Source organism: Stigmatopora nigra, chromosome 19 (genome assembly GCF_051989575.1).
Source record: "Stigmatopora nigra isolate UIUO_SnigA chromosome 19, RoL_Snig_1.1, whole genome shotgun sequence".
Taxonomy (NCBI): Eukaryota; Metazoa; Chordata; class Actinopteri; order Syngnathiformes; family Syngnathidae; genus Stigmatopora; species Stigmatopora nigra.
Window position 1 is genome coordinate 453,413 of NC_135526.1, and position 23,617 is coordinate 477,029.

At 55.7% G+C, this 23,617-nt stretch overlaps 5 protein-coding genes and 1 long non-coding RNA gene across 15 annotated transcripts; 2 read left to right on the forward strand and 4 right to left on the reverse strand.

Moving 5' to 3' along the window:
* The first annotated feature begins 194 nt into the window (after positions 1 to 194).
* Positions 195 to 4,486, forward strand: smad9 (SMAD family member 9). Of its 3 annotated transcripts, XM_077740400.1 has the most exons (11): positions 197 to 500; positions 612 to 874; positions 984 to 1,154; positions 1,770 to 1,932; positions 2,006 to 2,249; positions 2,523 to 2,738; positions 2,812 to 3,108; positions 3,234 to 3,344; positions 3,435 to 3,656; positions 3,756 to 4,012; positions 4,089 to 4,486. In XM_077740400.1, the coding sequence occupies exons 5-11, from the start codon at positions 2,054 to 2,056 to the stop codon at positions 4,230 to 4,232; spliced, it is 1,443 nt and encodes a 480-aa protein (XP_077596526.1). In that variant the 5' UTR covers positions 197 to 500; positions 612 to 874; positions 984 to 1,154; positions 1,770 to 1,932; positions 2,006 to 2,053; the 3' UTR covers positions 4,233 to 4,486. The 3 variants fall into 3 exon arrangements, with proteins under 3 accessions (XP_077596527.1, XP_077596526.1, XP_077596525.1); XM_077740401.1 differs by having other exon boundaries at positions 195 to 874; positions 2,098 to 2,249; XM_077740399.1 differs by having other exon boundaries at positions 197 to 874.
* On the reverse strand, positions 4,482 to 5,836 carry rfxap (regulatory factor X-associated protein). 2 transcript variants are annotated; one of them, XM_077740407.1, is made up of 3 exons: positions 5,188 to 5,836; positions 4,724 to 5,011; positions 4,482 to 4,627 (listed from the first exon to the last, which is right to left on the reverse strand). In XM_077740407.1, the coding sequence occupies exons 1-3, from the start codon at positions 5,611 to 5,613 to the stop codon at positions 4,520 to 4,522; spliced, it is 822 nt and encodes a 273-aa protein (XP_077596533.1). In that variant the 5' UTR covers positions 5,614 to 5,836; the 3' UTR covers positions 4,482 to 4,519. The 2 variants fall into 2 exon arrangements, with proteins under 2 accessions (XP_077596533.1, XP_077596534.1); XM_077740408.1 differs by having other exon boundaries at positions 4,724 to 4,834; positions 5,188 to 5,832.
* Positions 5,837 to 6,087: 251 nt separating this feature from the next.
* On the reverse strand, positions 6,088 to 17,662 carry dclk1a (doublecortin-like kinase 1a). Of its 4 annotated transcripts, XM_077740387.1 has the most exons (17): positions 15,642 to 15,789; positions 14,747 to 15,145; positions 14,226 to 14,569; positions 12,625 to 12,724; positions 12,371 to 12,482; positions 11,086 to 11,188; positions 9,140 to 9,203; positions 8,877 to 9,064; positions 8,691 to 8,810; positions 8,217 to 8,363; positions 7,991 to 8,124; positions 7,830 to 7,907; positions 7,650 to 7,746; positions 7,455 to 7,535; positions 7,282 to 7,383; positions 7,144 to 7,217; positions 6,088 to 7,052 (listed from the first exon to the last, which is right to left on the reverse strand). In XM_077740387.1, exons 2-17 carry the CDS (start codon positions 15,102 to 15,104, stop codon positions 6,995 to 6,997), a joined length of 2,160 nt encoding a protein of 719 aa, XP_077596513.1. In that variant the 5' UTR covers positions 15,105 to 15,145; positions 15,642 to 15,789; the 3' UTR covers positions 6,088 to 6,994. The 4 variants fall into 4 exon arrangements, with proteins under 4 accessions (XP_077596513.1, XP_077596512.1, XP_077596515.1 ...); XM_077740386.1 differs by having other exon boundaries at positions 8,877 to 9,203; XM_077740389.1 differs by lacking the exons at positions 14,747 to 15,145; positions 15,642 to 15,789 and adding an exon at positions 17,513 to 17,662 and having other exon boundaries at positions 8,877 to 9,203; positions 12,625 to 12,834.
* LOC144212487 (uncharacterized) lies at positions 14,434 to 23,519 on the forward strand. The gene is made up of 5 exons (XR_013329776.1): positions 14,434 to 15,694; positions 16,206 to 16,622; positions 16,685 to 17,436; positions 17,536 to 18,024; positions 22,098 to 23,519. It is a non-coding gene; the product is annotated as an uncharacterized LOC144212487 (long non-coding RNA).
* Positions 15,947 to 17,401, reverse strand: ccdc169 (coiled-coil domain containing 169). Of its 2 annotated transcripts, XM_077740409.1 has the most exons (4): positions 17,362 to 17,401; positions 17,004 to 17,286; positions 16,667 to 16,923; positions 15,947 to 16,598 (listed from the first exon to the last, which is right to left on the reverse strand). In XM_077740409.1, exons 2-4 carry the CDS (start codon positions 17,010 to 17,012, stop codon positions 16,310 to 16,312), a joined length of 555 nt encoding a protein of 184 aa, XP_077596535.1. In that variant the 5' UTR covers positions 17,013 to 17,286; positions 17,362 to 17,401; the 3' UTR covers positions 15,947 to 16,309. The 2 variants fall into 2 exon arrangements, with proteins under 2 accessions (XP_077596535.1, XP_077596536.1); XM_077740410.1 differs by lacking the exon at positions 17,362 to 17,401 and having other exon boundaries at positions 15,947 to 16,720; positions 16,825 to 16,923; positions 17,004 to 17,316.
* LOC144212482 (SEC14-like protein 2) lies at positions 18,487 to 23,177 on the reverse strand. Of its 3 annotated transcripts, none has more exons than XM_077740402.1 (12): positions 22,984 to 23,177; positions 22,175 to 22,250; positions 21,601 to 21,644; positions 21,327 to 21,389; positions 21,048 to 21,236; positions 20,841 to 20,936; positions 20,689 to 20,749; positions 20,531 to 20,614; positions 20,356 to 20,462; positions 19,314 to 19,453; positions 19,053 to 19,222; positions 18,487 to 18,986 (listed from the first exon to the last, which is right to left on the reverse strand). In XM_077740402.1, exons 1-12 carry the CDS (start codon positions 23,035 to 23,037, stop codon positions 18,742 to 18,744), a joined length of 1,329 nt encoding a protein of 442 aa, XP_077596528.1. In that variant the 5' UTR covers positions 23,038 to 23,177; the 3' UTR covers positions 18,487 to 18,741. The 3 variants fall into 3 exon arrangements, with proteins under 3 accessions (XP_077596528.1, XP_077596530.1, XP_077596529.1); XM_077740404.1 differs by lacking the exon at positions 22,984 to 23,177 and adding an exon at positions 21,872 to 21,954 and having other exon boundaries at positions 22,175 to 22,242; XM_077740403.1 differs by lacking the exons at positions 22,175 to 22,250; positions 22,984 to 23,177 and adding an exon at positions 21,872 to 22,039.
* Positions 23,520 to 23,617: the final 98 nt, after the last annotated feature.

The window sequence follows — 23,617 nt, forward strand, 5'->3', positions numbered from 1 at the left end:
CGCCGACCAATGGTCACTCAAGTGAATTGCATACACATTTTACAACCTGCAATACGTTTATGAATGTATGTACATAAGTGCGTATGTGTATCATTGATTTATTTCTATTGTATTTAAGTCATGTTTATACAGCTTTCAAATTTGATCCAGAGAGCGCGTGGAAGGATGACTTCAACAATAATTCTCTTGTGACATTGGCAGCGTCGTTGCCTAATGTTTTTCTTCAATTGGGGACCCACTTGTCCATCCCGACAGTGACTTTGAGGCCTCACGGTCGATGGCCGCCACCGCACCAGGCGAAGCACTCAAAACAAAGTGGGGACGCGATGCCCCCCTCGCCTCGCCTCCTCGGCAGTTGCTGTAAACTGGGAAAATGTCAAACTTGCAGACTGAGCGTCGCCAGTCGGGCTTTGCGTCACCAGCCGGACCAGACCAGACCGCGTCACGGCGTCGTTGGGTGCGTATCCCTCCGCTTGCTTTTACCGGCCTGTCCCCTCAAGGTAGCAAAAGTCCTTCCAATTTGCGCCTGGGACATATCATTCCCAACGTATGTGGTCTCCAAAGTTTGTCCTTTACGTTGTGTCTAATTGGTGCTTTCCGGGACATGGGAGGAGGGACTTTCTAGCGTCTTTGTCAGGTAAACTGGAAGACGGCGGCGGAGGGATCTGTCTCCCCGGGGCCGGGCGCTGCGGTCCCAGTCAGCATGACGCCGACGTCGCCACCGACGCGGCTGCTGTTGTGGCGCTCGATCGGCTCGGACTAACGAGGCCAGCGGACTCGACTCCGGTAGGCGGACGCGCGCCGACAAGCCAGCCAAATCACCGCCGGAAGCCTGTCTGCTTGCCCTCCGCAACAATAGCCCACGCCAAGTCCGGTAGAAATTCACACCAACTGCTTCGACACGCGCATTCCTATTTGTACTCAATTGATTCATTTGTCCGTTAATGGCTTTCATTAATTTTTCCACTACGTGCTGGTTAAAGACATGTCGTGTCCAAGCTCCTCTTGTTTTGAAACGCCCACGGTGGAAGTGCTCATCTCACTCGTGTGAAAGGACAACCGTGCAGACGCGCACCTTCTCAAAGCATCGATTGACACACTGCTGGATTACACTACCAAAGTCGAGGGTGAGACGTCGTTGTCATTTTCACCAGGTAGGCACGATTATTCACTCTATTGTGGAGACCTTATTTTGCATGCGTAGATGTTGTGGGAGATCTTAACATCAAATTTATTCCACGCCTGCTTTATCGCCATTGATAAGTAAAAAAAAAAAGTTTGAATGACGAAAATATCCTTTTCATGGCATGTATTGCGTGGAGTTGTAAGCAGGAGGAATCCACTTGTTTACTTTTGTAGTCGAGGAGTGGGCGTGAGGAAGAAAGAGGGGCGGAGGAGGGCGGGGGGTTCGAGGGAGGGCGCTCCTGGCGATAAAACATTAGGTAATTGGGCTATCTGAGCCGGCAGACTGTGTGACGCCGGCCTCCATAAAGCAGTTGTGTGTGTGTGTGTGTGTGTGTGTGTGTGCGCACGCGCGCGTGTGTAGTAATAGTAGACAATACTTGGCACAGTAATTATACAGAAAGAAATGTCATGCTTTTAAGTCATCGTGGAAGATCATGTGAGTTGCTCAAATCGAGTGTCATGCGTCTGTGTCGTCATTTTCAAATGATCCACGTACAACCCCCCCCCCCCCCCCCCAACACACACACACACAAGCAAAGGCACTCCAAAAAGCTCACGCACGCCCCTCCTCCTGTTCTGGCCAGACACTTTGGCTCCTGGGCGTCTTCACAAGAGAAAGACAGACACAGCCGCCAGACCTCCCGACTGGAAAAGCGTCCTCTCTCTCTTCAGCAGCATCCATCCATCCGTCCATCCTCTCACCTTCTCTGGACACGCCCACTTGGAAGAAAAGACGGCCCCGTGGCGGTGAGTATGTACCACGCGCCGAGCCTTTCAGATCAACGTGCCTCCCGTCCGCAACGTTCTTCCGTGCGGACAGATGTCGCCGACCTAGAGTATCGGTCGGGGGAGGAGGCAAAGAGGAAGCATGAGCTCGTCGGCGTCCATCACGTCGCTCTTCTCCTTCACCAGCCCGGCGGTGAAGCGTCTGCTGGGCTGGAAGCAGGGCGACGAGGAGGAGAAATGGGCTGAAAAGGCCGTGGATTCCCTGGTCAAGAAGCTCAAGAAGAAGAAGGGAGCCATGGAGGAGCTGGAAAGGGCCCTCAGCTGTCCCGGACAAGCCAGTGAGTGGCTGGCCTAAATGGGCGCCGCCGCCGCCGTCGTCATAAAATTCAATTGGTGATTGTTTTTTCCTCTCCAAATGTGGCTGATTTATTGCATTTGATGATTCCCCCAAACTCCTAACTTTGGCCATTGGTCCCTAGAAAAGCACCCAAACAGATGACCATTGTTAACGGGAGGTCAAATGTGGATTATTATTATTATTATTACATTTGTGCGCTTGTCTCGTCCAGGCAAGCGATGTGATTTTGTTGCCGTCCTTTATTGGCCATCAGGCAAGTGCGTGACCATCCCACGCTCGCTGGACGGGAGACTGCAGGTGTCGCACCGCAAGGGCCTGCCGCACGTCATCTACTGCCGGGTGTGGCGCTGGCCCGACCTGCAGTCGCACCACGAGCTCAAGGCGCTGGACTGCTGCGACTTCCCCTTTGGCTCCAAGCAGAAAGACATCTGCGTCAATCCCTACCACTATCGCCGGGTGGAAACGCCCGGTGAGCGTCCGCCGTTAAGCCCCGTCCCGTCCCGTCCCAAAGGCTGATGGCTTTTTGTCTGCCGCCCGTCCAGTGCTGCCGCCCGTCCTGGTGCCCCGCCACAGCGAGTTCAACCCCCAGCACAGCCTGCTGGCCAGATTCCGCAATGCCTCGTTGCACGGCGAGCCGCCCATGCCTCAGAACGCCACCTACCCGGAGTCCTTCCCGCCGCCGCCACCGCCACGGAAGGCCAGCTACCCAGAGTCCTTCCCGCCGGGCTCCTTCTCCCTGTCGTCCTCGTCGCCGTCCTCCTCGTGCCGCGGACGCTCGCCCGCCTCGCAGAGTTACCCCGACTCCCCCGCCGGGCCGGGGAGCCCTTACCACGTGACGGGTAGGACTTTAAGGCTGGGAGAATGGGAATGACCATTTTGCCCTTTCTGTATCGATTCCGATGGGGTCGCCCGTCACCCGAGTCGTTGGCTCTGTACTATTTTGTGTGACCGGATCCCCACGCAGCAGAGACCCCCCCTCCGCCGTACAGCAGCACGGAGCCGACCCCCCGAGAGGACGTGAAACCCGGCATCTCGACGGAACCCGCCAAGCTGACCATCTCCGCTCCGCACACGGGCAAGTTCGCCGGCGGTGGGGAAAAGGTTGGGTCGCCGAGGCTCATGGACCGTGTGACGTGGCGTGACGTAACGTGGCGTCCTCTTGCAGACCTGCGCCCGGTGTGCTACGAAGAGCCCGAGTACTGGTGCTCGGTGGCCTACTACGAGCTGAACAACCGGGTGGGCGAGAGCTTTCACGCCTCGTCGCGCAGCGTGCTGGTGGACGGCTTCACCGACCCGTCCAACAACAAAAAGCGCTTCTGCCTGGGCCTGCTGTCCAACGTGAACCGCAACTCCACCATCGAGCACACGCGGAGGCACATTGGCAAAGGTGATATCAGACGCGCTTTCTGCCTGCTTGCGACATTTGATTTTTTGTTTAAAAGTTTCCAAAACGAAGCAAACTTCTCTCCCCCGGTGCGCGCGGCAGGGCTCCACCTGTACTACGTGGGCGGCGAGGTGTACGCCGAGTGCCTGAGCGACAGCAGCGTGTTCGTGCAGAGCCGCAACTGCAACTTCCAGCACGGCTTCCACGCCACCACCGTGTGCAAGATCCCCAGCGGCTGCAGCCTGAAGATCTTCAACAACCAGCTGTTCGCGCAGCTCCTCGCCCAGTCCGTCAACCACGGCTTCGAGGTGGTCTACGAGCTCACCAAGATGTGTACCATCCGCATGAGCTTTGTCAAAGTGAGACCGGGCGGGACCGACGTGGCTTTTCTCTGTGGCTCACTCCAAAGTCATCCGTGCCGCGCTCTCCTTTTAGGGCTGGGGGGCCGAGTATCACCGTCAGGACGTGACCAGCACCCCCTGCTGGATCGAGGTGCATCTGCACGGGCCCCTCCAGTGGCTGGACAAGGTCCTCACCCAAATGGGCTCCCCGCACAATCCCATCTCCTCCGTGTCCTAGCGGTCCAATTGGGCCGTGGCGGTCCCGCTTGAGGTGGCGGACGGACCGGCGCTCATTCATTGTTTCAACCTACTGACCAATGTTTGTACTTTTTAAGCAACCCCCTTCCCCAAGGCTAGAATAGGACGCGGACAATTTGTATGCATGTAATGTCATCGGGTCCAGCTGAAAGAAGACCGCGCTTGCGAATAGAAGCATTTTTATTTTCCCTCCTTCTGTCAGTGAAAGTAAATAAAGGTGGAGGGTTGGCTGGAAATATGAACACGGAATAAATAAGGGTGGCTGGCTCAGCATCCGCTCAAGTTGCGCTGAAGCGCCAGGCCTCGACTCTGCGCCGCCAGGATGTTCTGCTGCTGCTGCAGGAAGCGGATGACCTCGGGACTCCTCAGCAGCGACTGGCAGAGAGAGGGAAGAAGACGGGGGCGGCGGCGTCGGTGGCGGCGTCAGACCAGTCTGCCCTACTTTTTGAGACCTTGCCGCCAATGTCTTACCAGCCTCTTTTGGTTGAGCACCTGCTCGATGAGGGAGGGTCTCACGGGCCGATCCCCCATCACCCCCAGACGCTGCTTGTTGACGGAGACGGGCCGCTCCTCGCAGTTGTCCTGAAGACCAAACGGCAGACAAGACAGATGCGAGCCATTGTTTTCACGTGGGTGGCTACCCTCCGTGCTAGAAGGCCTCGGTCCCCGACGGACGCTAGGCCCGCTCCGAGGGGATTGGACCGGGGCAGGGCTGAGGTGAGCGAGCGCTTGCACTTGCGCCTTTTCGTTCCCACCCATCTAGCAGCAGAGACAATTTCATCAATGAAACGACGAAGCGCCTGACACCTGATTGCTGCAAATGGTGTCCTCTGGGTAGAGGGATTGGAAGGAAAAGTCTGCCGAATGCTTTGCCGAATGCTTTGTCGAAACAACACCCCCTCCCTGCCCGCCATCGCCTCGGATGGTGCACTTACCTCCATTTTGTGGGTCGACATGGCCTGGTCGCTTTTCTTCTTCTTGTACTTGTCCTTGTACATCTTGTTGCGGTGCTTCTTGCACATCCAGGGCTTCCGCTGCTTGGCCACCTGCGTGGTGGTCTCGGTGCAGCCGTCGTAGGTGCAGTGCTTGGGCGCGGCGCCGTCGCCCTCCGACGCCTCGTCGTCGTTCAGCTCCTCCGGGCTGACGGCGCCGTCCCGCAGCTCCGACGCGTCCAACGCGTCCAACGCCTCCAGCGCGTCGCTCTCCTCGTCGCCGTCGTCCAGCTCCATCAGCTCGGCGCTCTCCACGGGGACCAGCGTGATCACGTCGCGCCCGTCGCCCACGATGTAGCGCTGGCCGTCCTTGGTCAGCAGGATGGCTTTGGACGAGTCCTTGCGGATGGAGATTTCGTCGTCGCTCATGCTCGCTCGCTCGCTCGGAGAGTGGTTCAAAATTAGCCACTAAGAGGGGGCTTCAACTACGCACAAGGTGGCTCGTTGGCTGTCTGGCTAGCTAGCTAGCTAGCCCCCCGGCCCCAGCAGCGACTAGCCGACATGGCAACCGTGTTTTTAGAAACAGGGGTTTCTTTCCTGCGAGAGGGGGGTGTGTTGTCTAGGTATTGACAGCCAGCTCTTCTTCATGCCTGGTTTTTCCTCTTCGCTTCCAAATGCAGTCGCTCGTGCGCCCTCCGGAGGACACATGTATAACAGCAAGTCGGCGTCAAGGTAAGGCGTTTTTCTTCCACGTGTCTTTTCAAATGCATTTTCAGTCAATAGAAACATTTGACTATACTACATCTTTCGAGAAAAAAAATAGATAAAAGCCCAAGAACGTTGAAGCAGGAAACGTGTCAAAATGGTACACTCCCAAACGCCTTTCATTTTGAAGCATTTGAATAACTCTTGATATCATGTTTTATTGATAGAGCGCTGTGAAAGAGAGGTACGTACATGTATCGATATTGCAACAGGCGTCGTGGTGTAGCACAGGCGTCGCAGCACTTTTGTTGCCGTGCCGTTCAACCGTCCGTCGGTCTCGCTCGCGATCGACAAAAGCTATTGACGGCCACGGACGTTGAATTGACTGGAGCGTCGCCCAACGACGACGCCTCCGGGCGGTTGGCCGCCACGAATGCTTTGGATGGGTGTCCGGCACCGTCGATGCCGGCTACTGAGCTAACGTGAGAAAGGAGACACGGCAAGTCTGCCAATTGCCGCGCTCCTTTAAGTGCTACTGCGTTGCGTGTCTCTTGGGCGGAAGCGTCAAGACCAACCAGGTGGTCCAACTTGAGCGCTGCTGCTTCTGCAAGTCTATGACATCGGCGAGGCCCGCCTGGCCGGAAGCGGCTCTCTTGTGTTCACCTAGACGCCTTTGCTACACGCCAGCGGCCAATGGAAAACGCCAATGGCGACCGCCGGCACGGTCCGCAAGCTTCTCCTGCAGCGTCTTTGTTCTGTTTCCCGACGTCTTTTGTCATTTAAAAAAGAAAAAGTGCCTAAGTCGCATTTTTTTTCTCCAAGTCTACGTGGGCCTACTGCAAAAAACATTGACATTCTTCTACCGATGAAACGACATTTAGAAAAAATGAAGTCCATTGGTCCATATTGCCAAAGGTGCTCCATCAAAGAATGACAGAGTTTAAAAAAAAAGAAGAAGAACTGCCCAAGAATTGTCCCGTCTTGGTGTGCGCGTGCGCAAAAACTATAGTTTCCCCCTCTTTGGGCAAAGGTATTCCCACATTCATCAGATATTGACGGATACGTCTTCAGAGTCCCAAGTCGGGAGCCGCCTTTGCCACCGGCGTCACATCCGGGTGGCGTCTTCGTCCGAGAAGCGACCTCTCCTTATCAACAGGGGGGGCCTGCAGAGGGAAAAGTGAGCTTTCAAATTGGGGAAATGTCTCAAGTCGGCCCGAGGCCCGCCCGAGGTTCCGCCCGAGGTTCCGCCCGCACCTTATCCAGTACATGGCCGGGTGCTGGTGGAAGTCCAAGGAGCCGGATCTCTGCATAGAAAAGCTTCCGTCCAACTGAAAGGGGTCCCGGGGGCATTTGTCAGCTGCTCTTTGCCGCGCTCCCGCCGCGCCCACTTACCGAATCCAGCGCCTCGCCGTGGTCCCCGTCCTTTGGTGGCGCGTTGAAGTGCTTCTTTCCCGCCACGGACAGCCGGCGGCGGTTCTCGCCCAGCCCCTCGTCCTGCGTCCGAGAAGAGCCGCTGAGCGTGGCGTGGACCACAAATGCCACGCGACTGTGTAAAAAGCGCTTACGGAGACCCAGGGGTGCTCCAAGACATGCAGGGCCGTGAACCTCCGCTCCACTTCCACCTCCAGCATGGATCCGATCAACTCCTGCAAGGCAAAGACGGAAGGTCGGCCGCCCGTTCTCTCCTTGGCGTTGGCGTGAGGTGACGTGGCCAGGCCAGGCCAGGCCAGGCCAGGCCAGGCCAGGCCAGGCTCCCTGACTTTGGCCGTGTCCGACACGTCGTCCCAGTACGGCGAGGGGAATTCCGCCCGGCCCGTCAGAATTTGGTCGAAGAGGACCTCCCGATCCTCGCAGCTCCTGCAAGCGGAGGCCCGGCCGGCCCCGTCCGTCAGAGCGGAGCCCGCCGACCACCGGCCGGACGGCGCGCGAGAGGCACCTACCCTCGGAAGGGGGGGAACCCGCACAGCAGGATGTAGGTGATCACCCCGGCGGCCCAGATGTCCACCTTGGGGCCGTACCTGCGGCCGGCCGGGCGGTACAATTCTCCGGTGAGACCCAGGGGAGGAGGACGGGCAGACTCCCGGTCCGAGCCGGCCATTACCCGGTTTCGGCGATCATTTCCGGCGCTACGTATGTGGGGGTGCCGCAGACGGTGTAGAGGGGTCCGTCCGCCACCGTGGCCAGACCAAAGTCTCCCACCTTCAGGCTCTTGCTGCCGTCGGCGTGCTCGTACACCTGAGGAAAAGACCACGCTCGGTGGGAGTCCCTCCATTTAGCCAGACCGGACCGGACCGGACCGGACCAGAACAGACGGAAAGGCACCCCACCAGGAGGTTTTCCGGCTTGATGTCCCGGTGCACAATGTTCAGGCCGTGGAGGTATTTGATGGCGTTGGCCAGGTCGTAGAGCATGCCGCCGGCGTCCGTCTCCGTGTAGCGCTTGGCCGAGGTGATGGCGTCAAACAGGTCTCCCCCCTGCGTGCGTGCCACGTCACGGTTAAAGTCCAAGCCAGAGCGGTGGCCGGCCAGCGTCCGCAAACGGACCACGGCCCGCCAAACACAAGAGCCGTTAGATTGGACTTTGATGGGTGGCCCAATTTATCCTTGGCGTCCACTCGGGTGGGGGGGGGTTTGTGGCCCTTTCCAAGCAACCGCAACCTGGGCCATCTGCCTTTCTCGACCTCCCGACGCACCCAACAGATGGACGGCAAACTGAATTATGCACGGACGCTCCCAAGCAAACGCCGGCGGGGCCGGGTGAGGACGCCAATGAGACGCCAGAAGGTTAGCGGGCGGGCCTACCTTGACCAGCTCCATGACCAGGTAGAGCTCTCCGTACGTGTCCAGCTCCTCGATGAGCAGCACCACGTTGGGGTGCTTGACTCGCCGCAGGATGGCCACCTCGTTCTGGATCATGTGCTCCTGGAAGCAAAGGCCGGGCGTGAAAAGGCCGGGCGGCCACGCTACGGAGAAAGGGCCACAGCTCACCTTGCCTCGACATTTGCCCTTGTTGATGATCTTGAGGGCGTAATGGCGTCCGGTGGAGTGCTCGGCGCACTCGCGGACCACGGCGAAATTGCCGTCGCCCAGCACGCGCCCCACCGCGTAACGCTCCGAAATGTAGGCCGGCACGGCGGGAACCTCGTCCGCCGCCGCCGCCACCGCCGCCTCCTCCTCTGCGGGACGGGCTCGGGAGTCAGCCCCGCCGGTGGGGGACTCGGGCTCTTTGGGACTTTTCTGCTCGTCCTTACCGTCCGGCGCGGCGCCGTCGCCCTCGGACGGAGAAGACGGGGGCGAGGGAGAAGCCGGGGAGTCCTGAGGACGATAACCAAGCGCCAGTTAGCCGTACCTACTCCGCACCGGGCAGCCACCGGGATGGGAGCGCATCTTTCGGCCTCCCGGACGCCATTTCCATTGCCGGCGCTAAACACATGGAAACGGCAGAAAGGATTTTCCAATTGAATGCCACCGGATGACCCAACGACAGTGACGTGGAATGTTATTTGTCTTTTTTTTTGGCCATTGTGTAGGCTAGCGGGAGTAAGATTGTTCTGGACGCCACGTGGCTTATGTAAGCTCTTTTTTTTTGGAAGCAATCAGCCTGAAAGGAGCGTTGGCTCTCCTCCTTCTCTCTCTCTCTCTCTCTCTCTCTCTCTCTCTCTCTCTCTCTCTCTCTCTCTCTCTCTCTCTCTCTCTGTCTCTCTCTCTCTCTCTCTCTCTCCCGTGGCCCCATCTCACACGCAGCCGCTCTCTTCCTGCCACAAACACTGTTGCCGTGGAAACTGCCGAGCACAAGACCCTGTACGGTCGCTTCCTGCCGCCTGCCTAAATGGATGGATGCGGATGTTGTTCACTCTTTCTCTCTCTTTCTCGAATATGCTCAAACAGAAAGCCACAATATTGTACCCCTATGTTTTGGCGTCCAAACAATAACCCGTCCTGAAAGGATAAATGCCAACCAAAGGCGTCACGGCCCTCGTCCGGACGCCAAAGAAAACCTGTCGCGCTCTTTCTGAGAGAAAATAAGACGGACCCGCCGACCCCTGAGAATTTTGAAAGAAAGACTAGGCTAAAAGGTGGATGCGACAAGCCGCCTCATTGACGCCAGGTGTGAGGCTTGGATCTAGCCCATTGAAAACATGTGTGTAATAAAGCTCCTTTTGGAGATTTGCCTGTGGGAAATGAGCCGTAGGGAAAGTCATAGTAATGGTGCAAAAAAAAAAAAAAAAAAAAAAAAAAAAACAGGACACGCCGGGCCGGCTTTTTTGGATGACGACTTTTTGAAATCAGCTCCCGGGAAAAAAAAAAAAAGGCCGTGGCAGCCCCCCGGGCGGCGAGGACGGACACAAAATGGACACGGGTGAAATGAAGCAGCAGACCACAAAGAATGGCGAGCCACGTGACCATTTATTGACAGACAAGACATTGCTGGATGAGGCCATGACACATGCAGGCACGTATGATTTGATGACCTTTTGCAAAAGCGCCTGGATGAAGTACGATGACAAAGGCAGGTCCCGCCCGCCGCCAAAACGCCGAGAAGCAGGCGCCGACGGCATCTGGTTCCCGTGATTTGTGTGTGCCGTGCGTGCGCCCGTGTTTTTCACACTCTGCGGAGCGAGCAGACGGCGAGCCACCTCGTGGCCACGCCGGCCAATCCGCTCCTAATTTGGGCGAGACGTGGCGTCGGACTGGCCGCCTCCCATTCATAAAAACGGGGCGCTCCAGCGCTGCGTGCATAAAAGGGGGCGTCAATGGGCCGGATCACCACGGACAAAACTACGGAATCTGCCTTTGCTCGACAACTTATGGAGTAGGTCCCCCCCCCCCCCCCCCCCTTAAAAGGTCCACTCTGCGTAGGGCCCGACAAGTCGCCCCTCTCCGAGATGCCATGAACCTTTCTACCGTTGGCCCTGATAGAAATGGATGGAAATAGTGGCCAAATAGTGGCCAGAGGATTTTGAACAGGCGGCAAATACCAGTGTAGCACTACTGGAAATAAGCCAAAGATTCCAAAAACGACAAGATACATTAGCCTTTTGGAAAAAAGGCCAATGTACCTTGTGGTTTTTCTTGTAAGCATGACATTTGACAAGAGATGGGTCATCGCACGCTAGCTTCCGTCATATCCCCCGATCACAAGAGATCATTCACAATATATATATATATATATATGGCGTGCCGGTGGCTTCCTTACCCTCATGGGTGGTTGACGCCGACCGGGCCGCTCGGGGAGGGGCTGGCAGACTTGGCCGCCGTCTTCGACTGGGGCGGCAGCTGGCTGGCGGGCGTCCCGTTCACTGGAGAGAGGGAACAGTCCACACAAATGAAAAATCAGATGGGGCGCCGCCAGGGACATCTTCCCCGCGCTTCTGGCCCCTTTTCGCCCACTTCGGTCGGCGGTGGGTCGGCCGTCGCTCAGAGTGGCCGGGCCGGCCGGTCCCGGGGACAGCTTTGCCCGCGTGGTTTACCCGCGGCGGACCAAAATAGATGTTACGCAACGAGCCCGTTTGGTCGTCATCCCGGTCCTCCTCCTCTAAGGCCAAGACCGCCGACTCCTCCTCCTCCTCCTCCATTGATAAAACACGGGCCGACCGTCACGCGGCACACCGAAGGCGCCCGTCCAAACGCGTCTGTGGGCGGCCTACCTTCTGCCCTGGCATGATGGAAAGCCAAAGCCAGGCTAGCAAAGGCCTCAACGGGAGGACGTCGGCTGGGCTCTACTACGCTGGCGATTGCGCCAAAAGACCAGAAACGGGAAAAAGAGAGCGAAAGAGAGAGAGAGAGAGAGAGCGAGAGAGAGAGAGAGGGAGGGAGAAAGAGATGCGATTGCGCACAAGCGTGACGTGCAGCCGCTCGCTCCACAGAGAGGAAGCCGGAATGGATGGATTGGACATAAATCAGCGCTCTAATGAATTGCGCTGGCATTTGTTGACAAATGCACAATTGGCAAAATTAGCCGCAGAAAGGAGGAAGAACGTGGAGAGGAGAGGAGGGGAGTGGAAAGGAGGGGGTGGTGGCTGATCAACAGCCAGGCTCATGCATGTGCGCGTGTCAATGATGTCATGGCTAAGCCCAGTGGGGGGGGGAATGGCGTTTAACCCTATAAAGAGCAAGTCACCGGCACTACCGCTTCCATTTGACATTGCCATCTAAATCCCATCCAATGGATGACGATTTTCTAGGGACTTCAATCCAGGCCAAAAATAATGTCATCTGAGCAAAATAGAATGCAAAAAAATATTTAGGTTTGTTTACCATCATTTCAATTTTCAATTTTTTTCTTCAATTTCAAATACGATTTGCTTCAATGGTCATTGTTTATAGCTTGTTTTTGTTTCATTCTTTTCTTCAGTTTGAGACATTTGGAAGCTTGGAAAAATCAGCAAGCGACCTGAACTTTTCTCTTTCAAAAGACATTTTCTTTTTCCCCGACGACAATACTTTTGGCCCCGCTCGCTCCAGCTGCGCAACGTTCGTACTTGGCGGGGGCGGCTTGCTCCTGCTGCTGATGCCGATGCTGCGTCGGGGTGGCTCGCCAAGCCCGCACCCAGGACGTCTTGCCGGAGTTGACGGGCCGCATCAGGCGACACTCTGCCACAAAAATGACACCAAATATTAGAATGGCAGGGGGCATTTTGGCTAGTCACTTGTGTGGATCCTAAATTTGGGCCCACGCGCAACCAGCATCCTAGGTGGCTTCCAAACATTGGCCATGGCAACGCCAAATCCTCACCGGTCTCATCCAGCATCAGGTCATCTTGGTGACGCAGCTTTTCGGGCCCGCACGCGACAAAGGCGTCCTCGTCGCCAAAAAAGTCCCGCAGGCACGTCACCTGCGCCAAACAAAAGGCTGAACTGGTGGGATGCCAGTCATAGTCTCTAAACTTTTGGTCGAGTTTTGCTGCCAGCATAGAGTAAGGTGGTACACGAGCGCCTGGGTCATCTGGAGATCAACAAAAAACTAAAGTTACGCAAGCGAAATGATGCAAGACGGCCACAGGACGGCAGCAGTGAGACCAGAACAGCAAACGTTTACGGTTAACTAGCGGAAACGTAGTAGGGGACTTTTTGAGCTTGTTAACAAAAAAAAAAAGATAACGGGAGACTCCAAGAAGTGAGCACGTTTGTAAAAACCATGTTTCTGGGCCCTAAACAAACATAATATAGACCCCACACTAACACTACAGTACAAACTTCATTGATGATCAGAGTAGCAAAGTGGAAAAGTCTGAAGGCAAGGAAAAACAAATGTCATTGTGTATTCTAACCACGAAATGTATCTCTTATTTTTCTCCATATTTCTATTTATTCATGGCACTCCTATAGCTGAGCAAACAATTTGACGTGTGTGACTCAAGGATCAAAGCTGCAATCATTTTGGGACTCCATGTGGAAACGCTCTACTTAGTACTTAGTATTAATAGTGACTGTACTCCGTAAGCCACTTACAGCTTGTCCATCTTCTTGACCAGAACCAGCCTCACACACACACACACACTTCAGCACAGTAAGAAGAAGCCTACGGCTGTTGCTTAGCAACCGTGCGCCTTGGACAAAGATTGGGGGGGGGGGTATCTTTTCTCTCGTGTTGTTTTGGTTTGGAGCAGCCGTGAAGCCACTTTGCAATGCAATTTGGGGCTGCAGCACCCCCGTCCAAAAGAGGGAAGGAGGTGAGGAGGTTTAGTTTGTGAACGCAAAGAGACCAATCAGCCATTTTAGACTGCCCCCCCCCCCCCCCCTTTCCTCCTTGGACTGCCGTCCTGTGGCGACCCGGAAACCTACTTCCCAAAATACCAGGGGGTGCTGTGGAGGGAGCCGTGACGTTTTTCAGAAGGCCAGTGTGGATCTGCCAATAATCAGTCTACATCCCAACTATCCAAATTGTGTTGGAAATGAGGACTTATGCCCCGCCCCTTCCCGGCTTAAGACCACGCCAAGGCCCTGTGTTTTTTTTTTTTTTTTTTTTTTTTTTTTTGCTGGCACCTAAGCCGAGCTGTTTTGGTGGCGATTACAACACGGCTTAAGCACATTTCACGGCGCTTTGGACTAATCTCCTATTTGTCCGCCGGTGGCGCTTTCCTGATCCCGGCTATCCTTTTGGCCCTGGCCCCAAAAAAGCCAGCGGCCAGGTCCGGCCCGGACCGGTTTTCCCGTGGGCTAAATATTGCCAATGGCCTTACTCGTGAAATGAGAGGAGGGGGGGGGGGGGACTCGCTTGTGTAATCTCCAAGACGACCGTAACCCGTGACGACTAGCGCGCCAGTCGCCTTTTCCGAGCAGGAAAAAGGGCTTTTTGATGCTCCCATCAATTGTGCACAATGTGTCCGCACTCACCACTTTTCCCTCCAGCGTGTAAATCTTCTTGACGACCCCCGAGTCCAGCCGCACGGCGTCGGTGATCAGGCTCAGGACCTGCTCGTACGAGTGCGCCGTCTTCCTGTTGAGCAGAACCCGCACGGCCCGCCGGGGCCTGCTGCCGTGGCGGACCACCGTCACCAGTTTGGGCCGCACAAAGTCCTTGCCGCCGCCGTCGCCGCTCTCGGTGGGCGGCGCCGCCGCCGCCGCCGACGTGGGCGAGCCCCCCAACACCTTCACGTTGGGCGACCAGTTGGGGTTGACGTTTTTGCTGTAGTCCACCTTTTTGTAAGCTTCCACCGAGCTGCACACGTAGCTTTCGCCTGCAGGGGGGCGTCAGGGGGCACAATTCAATTCCGAGGTAAAAAAAAAAACAAACCCAAAACGATTTACATTCTAGAAATGGAGGGAACGGCGGCCACGGAAGGCCTCCAAACAAAGCGCTGGCGGAAGGGAGCAACGGCCCTCCAATGCGAGCGAGTAGCGGCCGGGCCTTTCACCTTCGACCAGCTGCTCCACGCTTCGGACACGCCCCGAGCCGTCCAGCGTGTAGATGTTGCGCACCCCCTGCGGCAGGTTGACCTTGTCGCAGAGGACGCGGGTCAGCTCGGCCAACAGCGCGCCGAAGCTCCGGAAGCGCTCGGCCGACACGGCGTACACGGCCCCGTGGAAGAAGCGGTCGCCGTTGCGGTAGAAGCGGACCTTCTTGGCGCGCTTCTCGCCGCTCAGGGCCCTCAGGCTGCGCGGCGCGCGCGACAGGCTCCAGGTGGCGCTGTGCGTGGGGCTGCGGGGGGCGCCGTTGACCCCGCACGCCGCCTCTCCGCGGCCCCGGGATCGTTCCATGTCCGATCGTTCCATGTCCGAGCGCGGCGCCGTCGTTTACTGCGGCCGAAACGGCCCTGTTGGCGAGACGGGCCGAGACGGTCAATGAATGCTTTTTGCATGTTTTTTTCAGAATCCCATCCCAAAATCTTTTTATTCCAGTCCATTCCCAAGGGCCCGAAGCCTGGCTCTGCGTGGCCCCCCCGAACAAAGTCTGAGTGGCCGTCGCCGTCCGCGACTCGTCAACTCTCATTTTCGAGTCAGGGCCGGCCGGCTGGGCAAAGTACTTTCCGGAAGGGGCCGCAGTGGGTGCAGGTTTTGCTTCCAAAGAATAAGGGGAAAGCATTTCCACCAATCTGCCGTCCCTCTTCTAATGACACTTGTTCTTATTCCATCCCAAAGCTGGTGGCTCAAACATTTTGTGTTGGATGGCTCGGAACGAGAAGCCGCCCCCTCCCACAGCGGCCCAGCTGAGTTTTAGAGCCAGCGTGGGCCGGTTCGCTGGCCATTTTGAACAACGCACCCTCGCACGCGTCCTCCGTCCCATCCGCCCGACGCGTGCACGGGACTTACCGACGTGAGCGCGGAGCTCCTCCACACTGAAGAAAAAGCCAAGATACTCGGAGGTAAGCGAGCCGCGCCTGCCGCCGCCGCCGCACGACGAGGGAAAGACGCAAAGGCTCAAGAGCGGAGCGATCGAGTAGCGATCGGCTCTAGCACCCCCCCCCCCCCCCCCCGCCTCTTCTTGTGCGACGTCACCCGTCGTGTGGCGCGTGATTCCCGTTGGCCCCTCGCACCCCGGGACGTCGGCATTAGCCCGTCCTCTGATCGCTCGCTGACGGAAAGCCAACTTAGACCACCATCTGCACGCCAAGGCGTTCATTTCACAGTCTGTTTAAGGCTTTTTTATTTCTTCCCCCATAAAAAGACCATTGATGGAAAGCCTTTTTTTATAGTCAGGCTTCTATTTGTTCCAAAAAAAAGGCTTTTTGTGGTCATTTATACATGGTCTTTTGTTTTCTAAAAAGAAAAAGGAAAAATGCATAAATGCCAAAAGAAAGAGCCGTTTGACATTGTAAACTTGGCTCAACGGCACACACAAGCTGGTAAAGATGGAATTGTGCGTATTCCTTCCAGGTGATATGGGCGCCGGCCGGCCGGCCGGCGGTCCAGACGGATGGGACGTCCGTGGCTGTCGGCCGTGGCTGGCTGCATCGGCAACGTTTCGGTCCCGTGGCTTGTCACGGCGGCGTTCGGCGCTTGACGCCACGCTTGAGGCCGCTCCCCAGGCGGCATCTCTTCAACTGGGCGGCCAGCCGGGCGGCGCTCGGGCCTTTCGCCTTCCCGCCGTCCGTCTCCGACTCCCTCCCGGCTGCCCCGCCGGCCCTACGTCGGCAAACGATCGAGCGTGGGGCCCGTCCGTCCGTGTTGGCCAAGTGAGACGAGGGATTACCTGGCTGTGCTCTGGGCGGTGGCCCGCGGGCGCACCGAGTGACGATGCCTCTTCGGAGCTTGGACGGTGGAAGACAACTTGGCGGAGCGGGACACGTTACGGTCAGCCATCGGGCCTTCCCGATCGAGCACGGAATATGGCTTACCTTGGCCATTTCCCACAGGTAAGCTCGCCTCTCGTCGTTGGTTTTATGGAAGGCCTGAAGGGGGGAGAGGAGAGCTCAGCGTGGAGCCGGCCGGCCGGCGAGCGTGGCGAGCGTGGCGAGCGTGGCGAGCGTGGCGAGCACGGGCAAGTGAGAGTGACCTTGGCCCCCTCTTCCACCTGGACTTGACAATCGGCCAGTTGACTCTCCAGTTGGCATTTATTGTCGCTCAGCGCTTGGAGGCGACGCCGCAGCGACTCCTGCGGAATGGCGCCAGCGCAATGAAGGAACGAAGGGAATCGTGGCTCCGTTCTCTTTGTATTGATTTGGCAAAGCTCACCGGTGACATGTCGTCGTAGGAACGGATGGAAGCCAGTGGATCTGCGAGAAAGGAGCCAAATTCAAGCGTGGAGAGCCATCATCGTGGTGGTCGTGGTGGTCATGGGGGTCATGGTGGTCATGGTGGTCATGGTGGTCATGGCCCTCATGGCATCATGGCCTCATGTTCTCACCTGCAGGCTTCCCACGCAGCTGGTCCAGCCGCTGGTGAAGCAAGGCCAATTGCCCGCGCAATTGCACGTTGAGCTCGCCCTGACTTTGGTAGCGCGTCTTCCACTCGTTGTCTGGAGCCCAGAGACAAAGACAAAGACAAAGACGCCAAATGGCGTCCCAAAAAGTGGACACTTTACTGGGGTCACCTTCCTCGTCGACGCCGCGCAGCCTGTCCTGAAGTTCCCTCACGGCGCAGCGCAGGTCCCGAACCGAGCGCTCCAGTAAGTCTCTTCCGATTGATCAATCAATCCATCAATCCATCAATCCATCTATTTGACGTGGCCAAAATGCACTCACCGGATTTCTCGCTCTTGTCCCAGTTCAATTTGCAGGCGCACCGTCTCGTGTTTACGTTCCTCCTTCACGTTCATTGTGGTCACGGAAAGACGTCGAAGCTAAAGTTTGGGGCGCCTGGTTTCCAAGGAGACGGCCGCTTCCTGTTTTGGCGTCTTGCCCGCTAGAGGGCAGCGTCGTCTCTCTTACTCTCAATCCAGCCAAGGGACCGACACTTTCCAGAGAAGAAATGCATTGGTTTGCACATTTACTACTGTCAACGCCGTTTACAAGACGGTCTTTTCTCAAGAAAAGCTGGACATTGTTATTATTATTATTATTATTAAGAGAGGTCAAATAACTCCGAAGCTAGCAAGCCTGCAACAAACAGCAAGGGACACTTTCAGCCCTAAATCGAAAGAAATGCTCGACTTTCAGCATGAACTTGGATGGCCATAAAAAAGGAGGAGGAGGAGGAGGAGGAGGAGGAGGAAACAAAGGGGATTGATTTTGTGAACAGATACAAGGCATTTTTGGTGAGTAAAATTTGGCTCTATTCCTAAATCCTATTTCAATTGTAAGAGGTTATCATTGATGCTTTTTACACCATGTGCTTTACTTTGCGTACGTTTGTTGCAGCCGTAGCTACAGTCATGCTTTTATCGCCATCAAATAGTTTTGGATTGATTCAGACACGGAAGGAAGGCACTCACTTTTGGAACCAAAGTCTTTTGGTCTTAAAATGAAGCTGGTTCAACTTCCGGGACCTGACATTTTCATGGAGAAAAAATGGCCGGGGGGGGGGGGGGGGGGGGCGACTCGGGGTGTCCCCCGTCTCTGGCCCGGCCGGAGTCGGCTGGGATAGGCTCCGGCACCCTCTGTGACCCTAATGAGGATAAAGCCGTTCGTGAGATACAGGTGCAGGAAACACCACTACCACGTTTGAAATAGACGGACTTTGAGGCCCGAATAAGAACTTTCAAAAAAGGAGATAGAAATAGAATTCTTTGATTTTTTTTAATTTGGCTCAACATTTGACTCCATTTCAATGTGACTTATTTAGTCCAGTGGAACATGAACAAAGGGCCCAAATGGTCACCCCATTCCATTGGAATACTGTCATTGTGGCCAAGACATCATAACGAGTCGTCCTCCGCCACCGCAGTGCCACCGCAGCGCCACCGCAGCGCCACCACTCTTTTGCCATCAAGGCAACGCGTCGTCACATGGGGGTCCCGGGTGCCATTCCAGTCCTACTTTTGGTCCGAGCCGCCTGTCCGCTCCGCTTCATGGACGGCCGCGACGGGCCCCGACGAGTGTTGGCTGGCGGGGTCCGCCCGGGCGGGCTCCGCCCGGGCGGGCTCCGCCAGGGCGGGCTCCGCCAGGGCGGGCTCCGCCTGGGCCGCCGTCTTCAGGCGGTCGGGGAGCAAGACCTCCACGCTAAAGCTGATCCTCTTGGCTTGGAAGACGCTGTAGGTGTTGTCGAATCGCAACACGTCTGCGCAAAGGACGGACTTAGCGGTGGCCTGGCCACGGCCCCGGGGCCCGGTGGGTCGGTACTCACACACGCCGGGTCGCGGGCACGTCAGCGAGCCGTCCTCGGGCACCAGGTGGGCGTTGTAGCGCTCGGTGGGCACCACCGCCTCCATCTGGGCCGCCTTTTTCCACTGGCCCGCTCTGGCCTTGAGAAAGACCCCGAAGCCGATGTCGGCGCCCTCGCTGGAAAACTGCCACCTGCCATCCCATCCGCCGTGGCGCCCCCCCAAAAAAGGTCAGGTTTCCCCGCCGCATCCGGGAAGGAAGGCAAAGGCGGACGGCCGCCGACCTGAGCACGCATCCCGGGAAGAGAATCTCAAAATCCAGTTGTCTGCTGGATCGGCGCCCCACCGTCAGGCACCGATCGTAATCCACCGCCACGTGATCCCGCACGTAGTAGCGAGTCGGAACCGGACCCACGTGGTGGATCTGGTGGAGCAAAGGGGAAGCAGAGAAAAAGGAAACGTTCACCTCTTGAGGAAACGAGTGTTTTGAGGACGGAACACAACTCACCGTGAGCCACTCGAGCCGCTTTGCAAACGTGACGGTCAGTATACGACCAACAGAGGGCAGTCAAGTCAATACAAATGAATGACGTATATATTTTTTCTGGGTCCAAGTTTAGACGGAAATGTGACCATTATTCGCCATTGACGACATTTTAAATGGACTTTGTTTGTGAATTTGTCCGAATTCCTTGGACTTTTTGGTTGACGTGGATGAGCACGTATTGAATTGAATTCATGTTAAATCCTCCGAGTGTCCGGCCACAAATTCGGGGGTTACGCCGCCCACTGACATCTATATTTAAAAGGGGATTTTATTTCTAGCTGAGCTGGCTTTAATCTTTTTTTTTCTTCAAAAATTCACTACATTGATTCACGTCAGCGTTTTACGCAAAGTAAAGTACAGGATTTAAAAAAGCCCGAAAGAAAGAAAAGAAGCAGGAAAATGTGTTAGTCTTTGAATGGGGCGGGCAGTCGGCCGGGAGCCTTCCTTCCTTGCCTCACTTGTCTTGGGCCCAATTAATGATCTAAAGAGAGAGCAGGAGAGCAGCGGCGTGAGCAGCGGTGTGAGCAGCGGCGTGAGCAGCGGCGTGAGCACATGAGCGAGCGATGGTGATGGGGACCTGCTCGCCAAAGATAAAGCAAGCCACTTGGCCTAAGCGCTGGGAATCGCATCTGAGCTGCAAATTGCTCCCATCTATGGGCAATTTCCTCCTAAAATGTGGCGGGGGACACGCTTTCCTTTTTTTTAAGCCGGAGTCGGAGGATAAAGACGGGACGTAGCGGCCAAACGGGAGTGGGCCAACCCGACGGCGTTGCGCTCACCCTGCTGCGACAGCGGCCGTCTCCGTCCGGGTCGGTCATGTTCCCGCCGTAAATGGCGGGCAGCTGCTCGGGGTCGATGTGCCCGCGCAGCACCTCTTGCCAGTCGGCTGCGGGACAAAAGGTCACGCCGCGAGCCAGAAAGTCTGGACCCCGCCCGGGGCGGGGGGCTACTCACCGCCCAGGATGGAGATCTTCTGCCGCGTGATTTCGCTCAGGAAGTGCTTGATGAGGTTGTAGGCCACGGGGAAGAGTTTGGGAGCTGCGGGAAAAAGGCGCAACTTTTGACTATTTCACTTCCAACTTCTTCAGCACGCCAGGGTTAAAAAGCCTCACCTTTAATGACAAACAGCTTCTTCAGGCCTTCTGGGTAGTTGTCCTCAAACATCTGGAGGATCTGAAAAGAGCAGCGCCCAAATCAAGCCCGTCGCCGAGCGACCCGCCAGAAAAGGCCAGAGAGAGAGAGAGAGAGAGAAAGACGCCGGCACCTCCCCGTAGGTCTCGATGGCCGGCTTCCACAGGTGTTTGAGTCCCAGGCCCTCCACGTCGTAGATCATGGTGATGGCCTCCACGTTGGTTCCCAGCTGGAAGGAGCCGAGGAGCGGTAGCGCCGTTAGCCAGCGGTCTCGCCGTTAGCCAGCGGTCTCGCCGTTAGCCAGCGGTTCGACCGTTAGCTTTGGCCTTTAAGCCTTTACCTTCCGCGACTGCTCGGCGCACTCTCGCGCCAGCATCTCGCAGTCTCGGATCTTGGAGCGGATGAAGTCCTGCTTGGAGGCGGACAGGAAGAGACCCTTGGGGTCCACGGGACCGATCACGTCGTACCAGACCGGGCTGCCGCCGCGGTCGTAGCCGCACATGCCGCCGGACAGGTACTTTTCGATCACCTGGCGACGGTCACGTTATTTGGGACTGGAATTGAGGAGGATTTCAAAAAATAATAATAATAATAATGATAATCATTCTTTTGCATTGACCTCGGGCGGCCGCCAGTCGCTGACGATGGTGTCCGCCTTCATTTGTTTCCGGAACTCCACGTGCTGCCAGGACAAGACGGCGTCTGAGATAGGAGGAAGCGCCCCGCCCAACCCGCCCCACCCGGCCTTATCGCTACCGACACGTGAACGATATGGACTGAAATATGACGACGGCGTGCGTCCACGTCATCCGGCGTGCGGACTTTGTTTGCTTTTGCTACCACATGACGCTGGCTGGCCACAGGAAAAGAAAATGGAAGTGCGCTTCCGTTACCTTTCGCAACATTGCCTCTGACTTGTGCACGTTGAAGTTTCGGGCTGAAAGACAAAAAGGGGAATCAAATAGGTTAGCAAACTTCCCCTTCACGTTTGGACAAACGGGATTGCTCGTAACAAAGGATTTTTAGTGTTGCCCGTTATACTCTTATTATTGTACTTGCAGTGATCCAGATGGGCATTTCTTCTGGAAGTAGGCAAAAGGGGCCTCTTCAATTGCCCGAGTGCACTTTTTAATACGATTAACCGTGGATTAGCCTCACACTCACCGTCGCAGGCCTCCATGTGCAAATACTAATCTGAGCAACAACCTGTCAACGACAGGCATTGTGCTTTAGCTTCTCCTTTAGCCCTTTTGGAAAAAAAGTCAATTTGTTTTGTTAGAGCACTCGAGCGTATTCGTCCATTGCCCGCTTCCCCGCGTTTGGCTCCGACTCCATGCCGGATCTGTCTGCTGAAAATAGTCACTGAATGTATTTTTTCTTTTGTCATCAGTGTCTGCCGTCGACATTGCCAAGAGGTCCAATCCCCGAGATCCCATCCGCCGACACGCCTCCCATCGCCACACTCACCTCTGAGCCATCGGAGCAAGAAGTGGTCGTGCTGGGCGGGAAGTTGAGGCAGGACGTCTTGAATGCGCTCCCGGAACTGCAAAGCGGGGAAAGGGCAATGAGAACAAGAGTCAAGCTTGCGGTTTTTGTCGTCGACGACCACAGCGGGCCAAAAACAAGCCCAACGAAGGCCTTTGCCCAAAGCTTGTGACCCAAGTGCGTTTGTGACGAATGCATTTGCATGCTGGAGTTGGAGTGAATGCGCCAGTCTTTAGCAACAAAATGCTCTTTCTCAAGTCTTGCCTAACCTCCTCCAATGTGGCTTTGTGATTGGAAAGGAAAAAGCGCAAAGTCACCGTCCGTCCGCCTGACGTCTCCGACGAGTCCGGAGGCGACGTTGCTCACGTCCGGCGACTCCGTGAGAACAGAAGAACAAATGACTTTGAAAGTGACAATCTTCAAGTCACTTATCTACTGGAAAGCGTACATGGTATTTTTCACAAGATAGGAAATGCCAGAAATGGTTGTTGTTGTTGTGGTTGTTGTTGTTGCTGTTGTTTTGGTAGAAGAAAAAAAGGAATAACGGTCAAAGCATGGATTCGAAGCGGTCAGCATCCTTTAACGCCCTGCCCTCTCGGTCCAATCGGATTGTCGCTGAGACGCGAGCCGCCGTCGCAGCCCGTCCTCCCACTTCTGATGCGCTCTCCCTTTATACAAGCAGTGCCTCATCTCATGACAGCTATATTTCCCCACGCTATGAGTTGACTCGCTACTCTTTGAGATAAAAAGTGCAGGCAGAGAAACTAAGAAGCTGTCATGTCGTATCTTACCAGACGCAGTGCTTCAGCCTGTTTGGGGCTCAGGTCGTCCAGCCTGCCGCTCATGTCTGCTGCCCATGTGATAATGACCAGACCTACGACAATGAGGATGAGGATGATGATGATGATGATGATGATTATGATGCCGACGACCGCTCTTAAGCGCTGCCAGAAGCAGGCTGAGGCAGGCGGACAGGCGGACGACCGCCCCCCTGCGAAGAGCACAGCCCACCTCTGGTTTCGCCCCGCCCCCCTGTGTACCTTTGCTAGTGATGATGACGTGTTCCCACGATGCAGCTTATCAGGTCACATTGTATACTATTACATCTCCACGATAATCAAATGTATTATGAAGCCACACAATGACAAAGAGATGTATGTTCTTAGACCTTTGGTCAGTTTTAATATCTTAAAATGGTAAATAACCCTTAAAATCGTAGATTTTTTTAAAGACCGTATTTCCATCTACTGTAATCTATTTGTATATTTACTGTAAACTGAGGAAACTAATCTAATTTATTTTATGCAATAAATACATTTGAATGTGAGGCACTTTGTCTTCATTAGGTTTACCATTAAAACACACTCAATCAAACAAACAAAAAACAACAATTTCTCAACAAAAGAGCCGCAAAAGGGATTATAT

Coding starts and splice junctions, on each gene's coding strand:
- smad9 (XM_077740399.1), top strand. CDS start 2,054: ATGAGCTCGTCGGCGTCCATCACGTCGCTCTTCTCCTTCACCAGCCCG. Junction 2,250..2,522: donor CAGCTGTCCCGGACAAGCCA/GTGAGTGGCTGG, acceptor ATTGGCCATCAG/GCAAGTGCGTGACCATCCCA. Junction 3,657..3,755: donor GCGGAGGCACATTGGCAAAG/GTGATATCAGAC, acceptor TGCGCGCGGCAG/GGCTCCACCTGTACTACGTG.
- rfxap (XM_077740407.1), bottom strand. CDS start 5,613: ATGAGCGACGACGAAATCTCCATCCGCAAGGACTCGTCCAAAGCCATC. Junction 5,012..5,187: donor TGTCGACCCACAAAATGGAG/GTAAGTGCACCA, acceptor CTCTGCTGCTAG/ATGGGTGGGAACGAAAAGGC. Junction 4,628..4,723: donor TGCTCAACCAAAAGAGGCTG/GTAAGACATTGG, acceptor TCTCTCTGCCAG/TCGCTGCTGAGGAGTCCCGA.
- dclk1a (XM_077740386.1), bottom strand. CDS start 15,104: ATGGAACGATCGGACATGGAACGATCCCGGGGCCGCGGAGAGGCGGCG. Junction 8,811..8,876: donor AGGGCAAATGTCGAGGCAAG/GTGAGCTGTGGC, acceptor CTTTGCTTCCAG/GAGCACATGATCCAGAACGA. Junction 8,125..8,216: donor TCAAGCCGGAAAACCTCCTG/GTGGGGTGCCTT, acceptor TCTTTTCCTCAG/GTGTACGAGCACGCCGACGG.
- ccdc169 (XM_077740409.1), bottom strand. Junction 16,599..16,666: donor ACCTGTGGGAAATGGCCAAG/GTAAGCCATATT, acceptor CGCTCCGCCAAG/TTGTCTTCCACCGTCCAAGC.
- LOC144212482 (XM_077740402.1), bottom strand. CDS start 23,037: ATGAGCGGCAGGCTGGACGACCTGAGCCCCAAACAGGCTGAAGCACTG. Junction 19,454..20,355: donor ACGGCCGCTGTCGCAGCAGG/GTGAGCGCAACG, acceptor TTGCTCCACCAG/ATCCACCACGTGGGTCCGGT. Junction 18,987..19,052: donor GTGCCCGCGACCCGGCGTGT/GTGAGTACCGAC, acceptor TCCTTTGCGCAG/ACGTGTTGCGATTCGACAAC.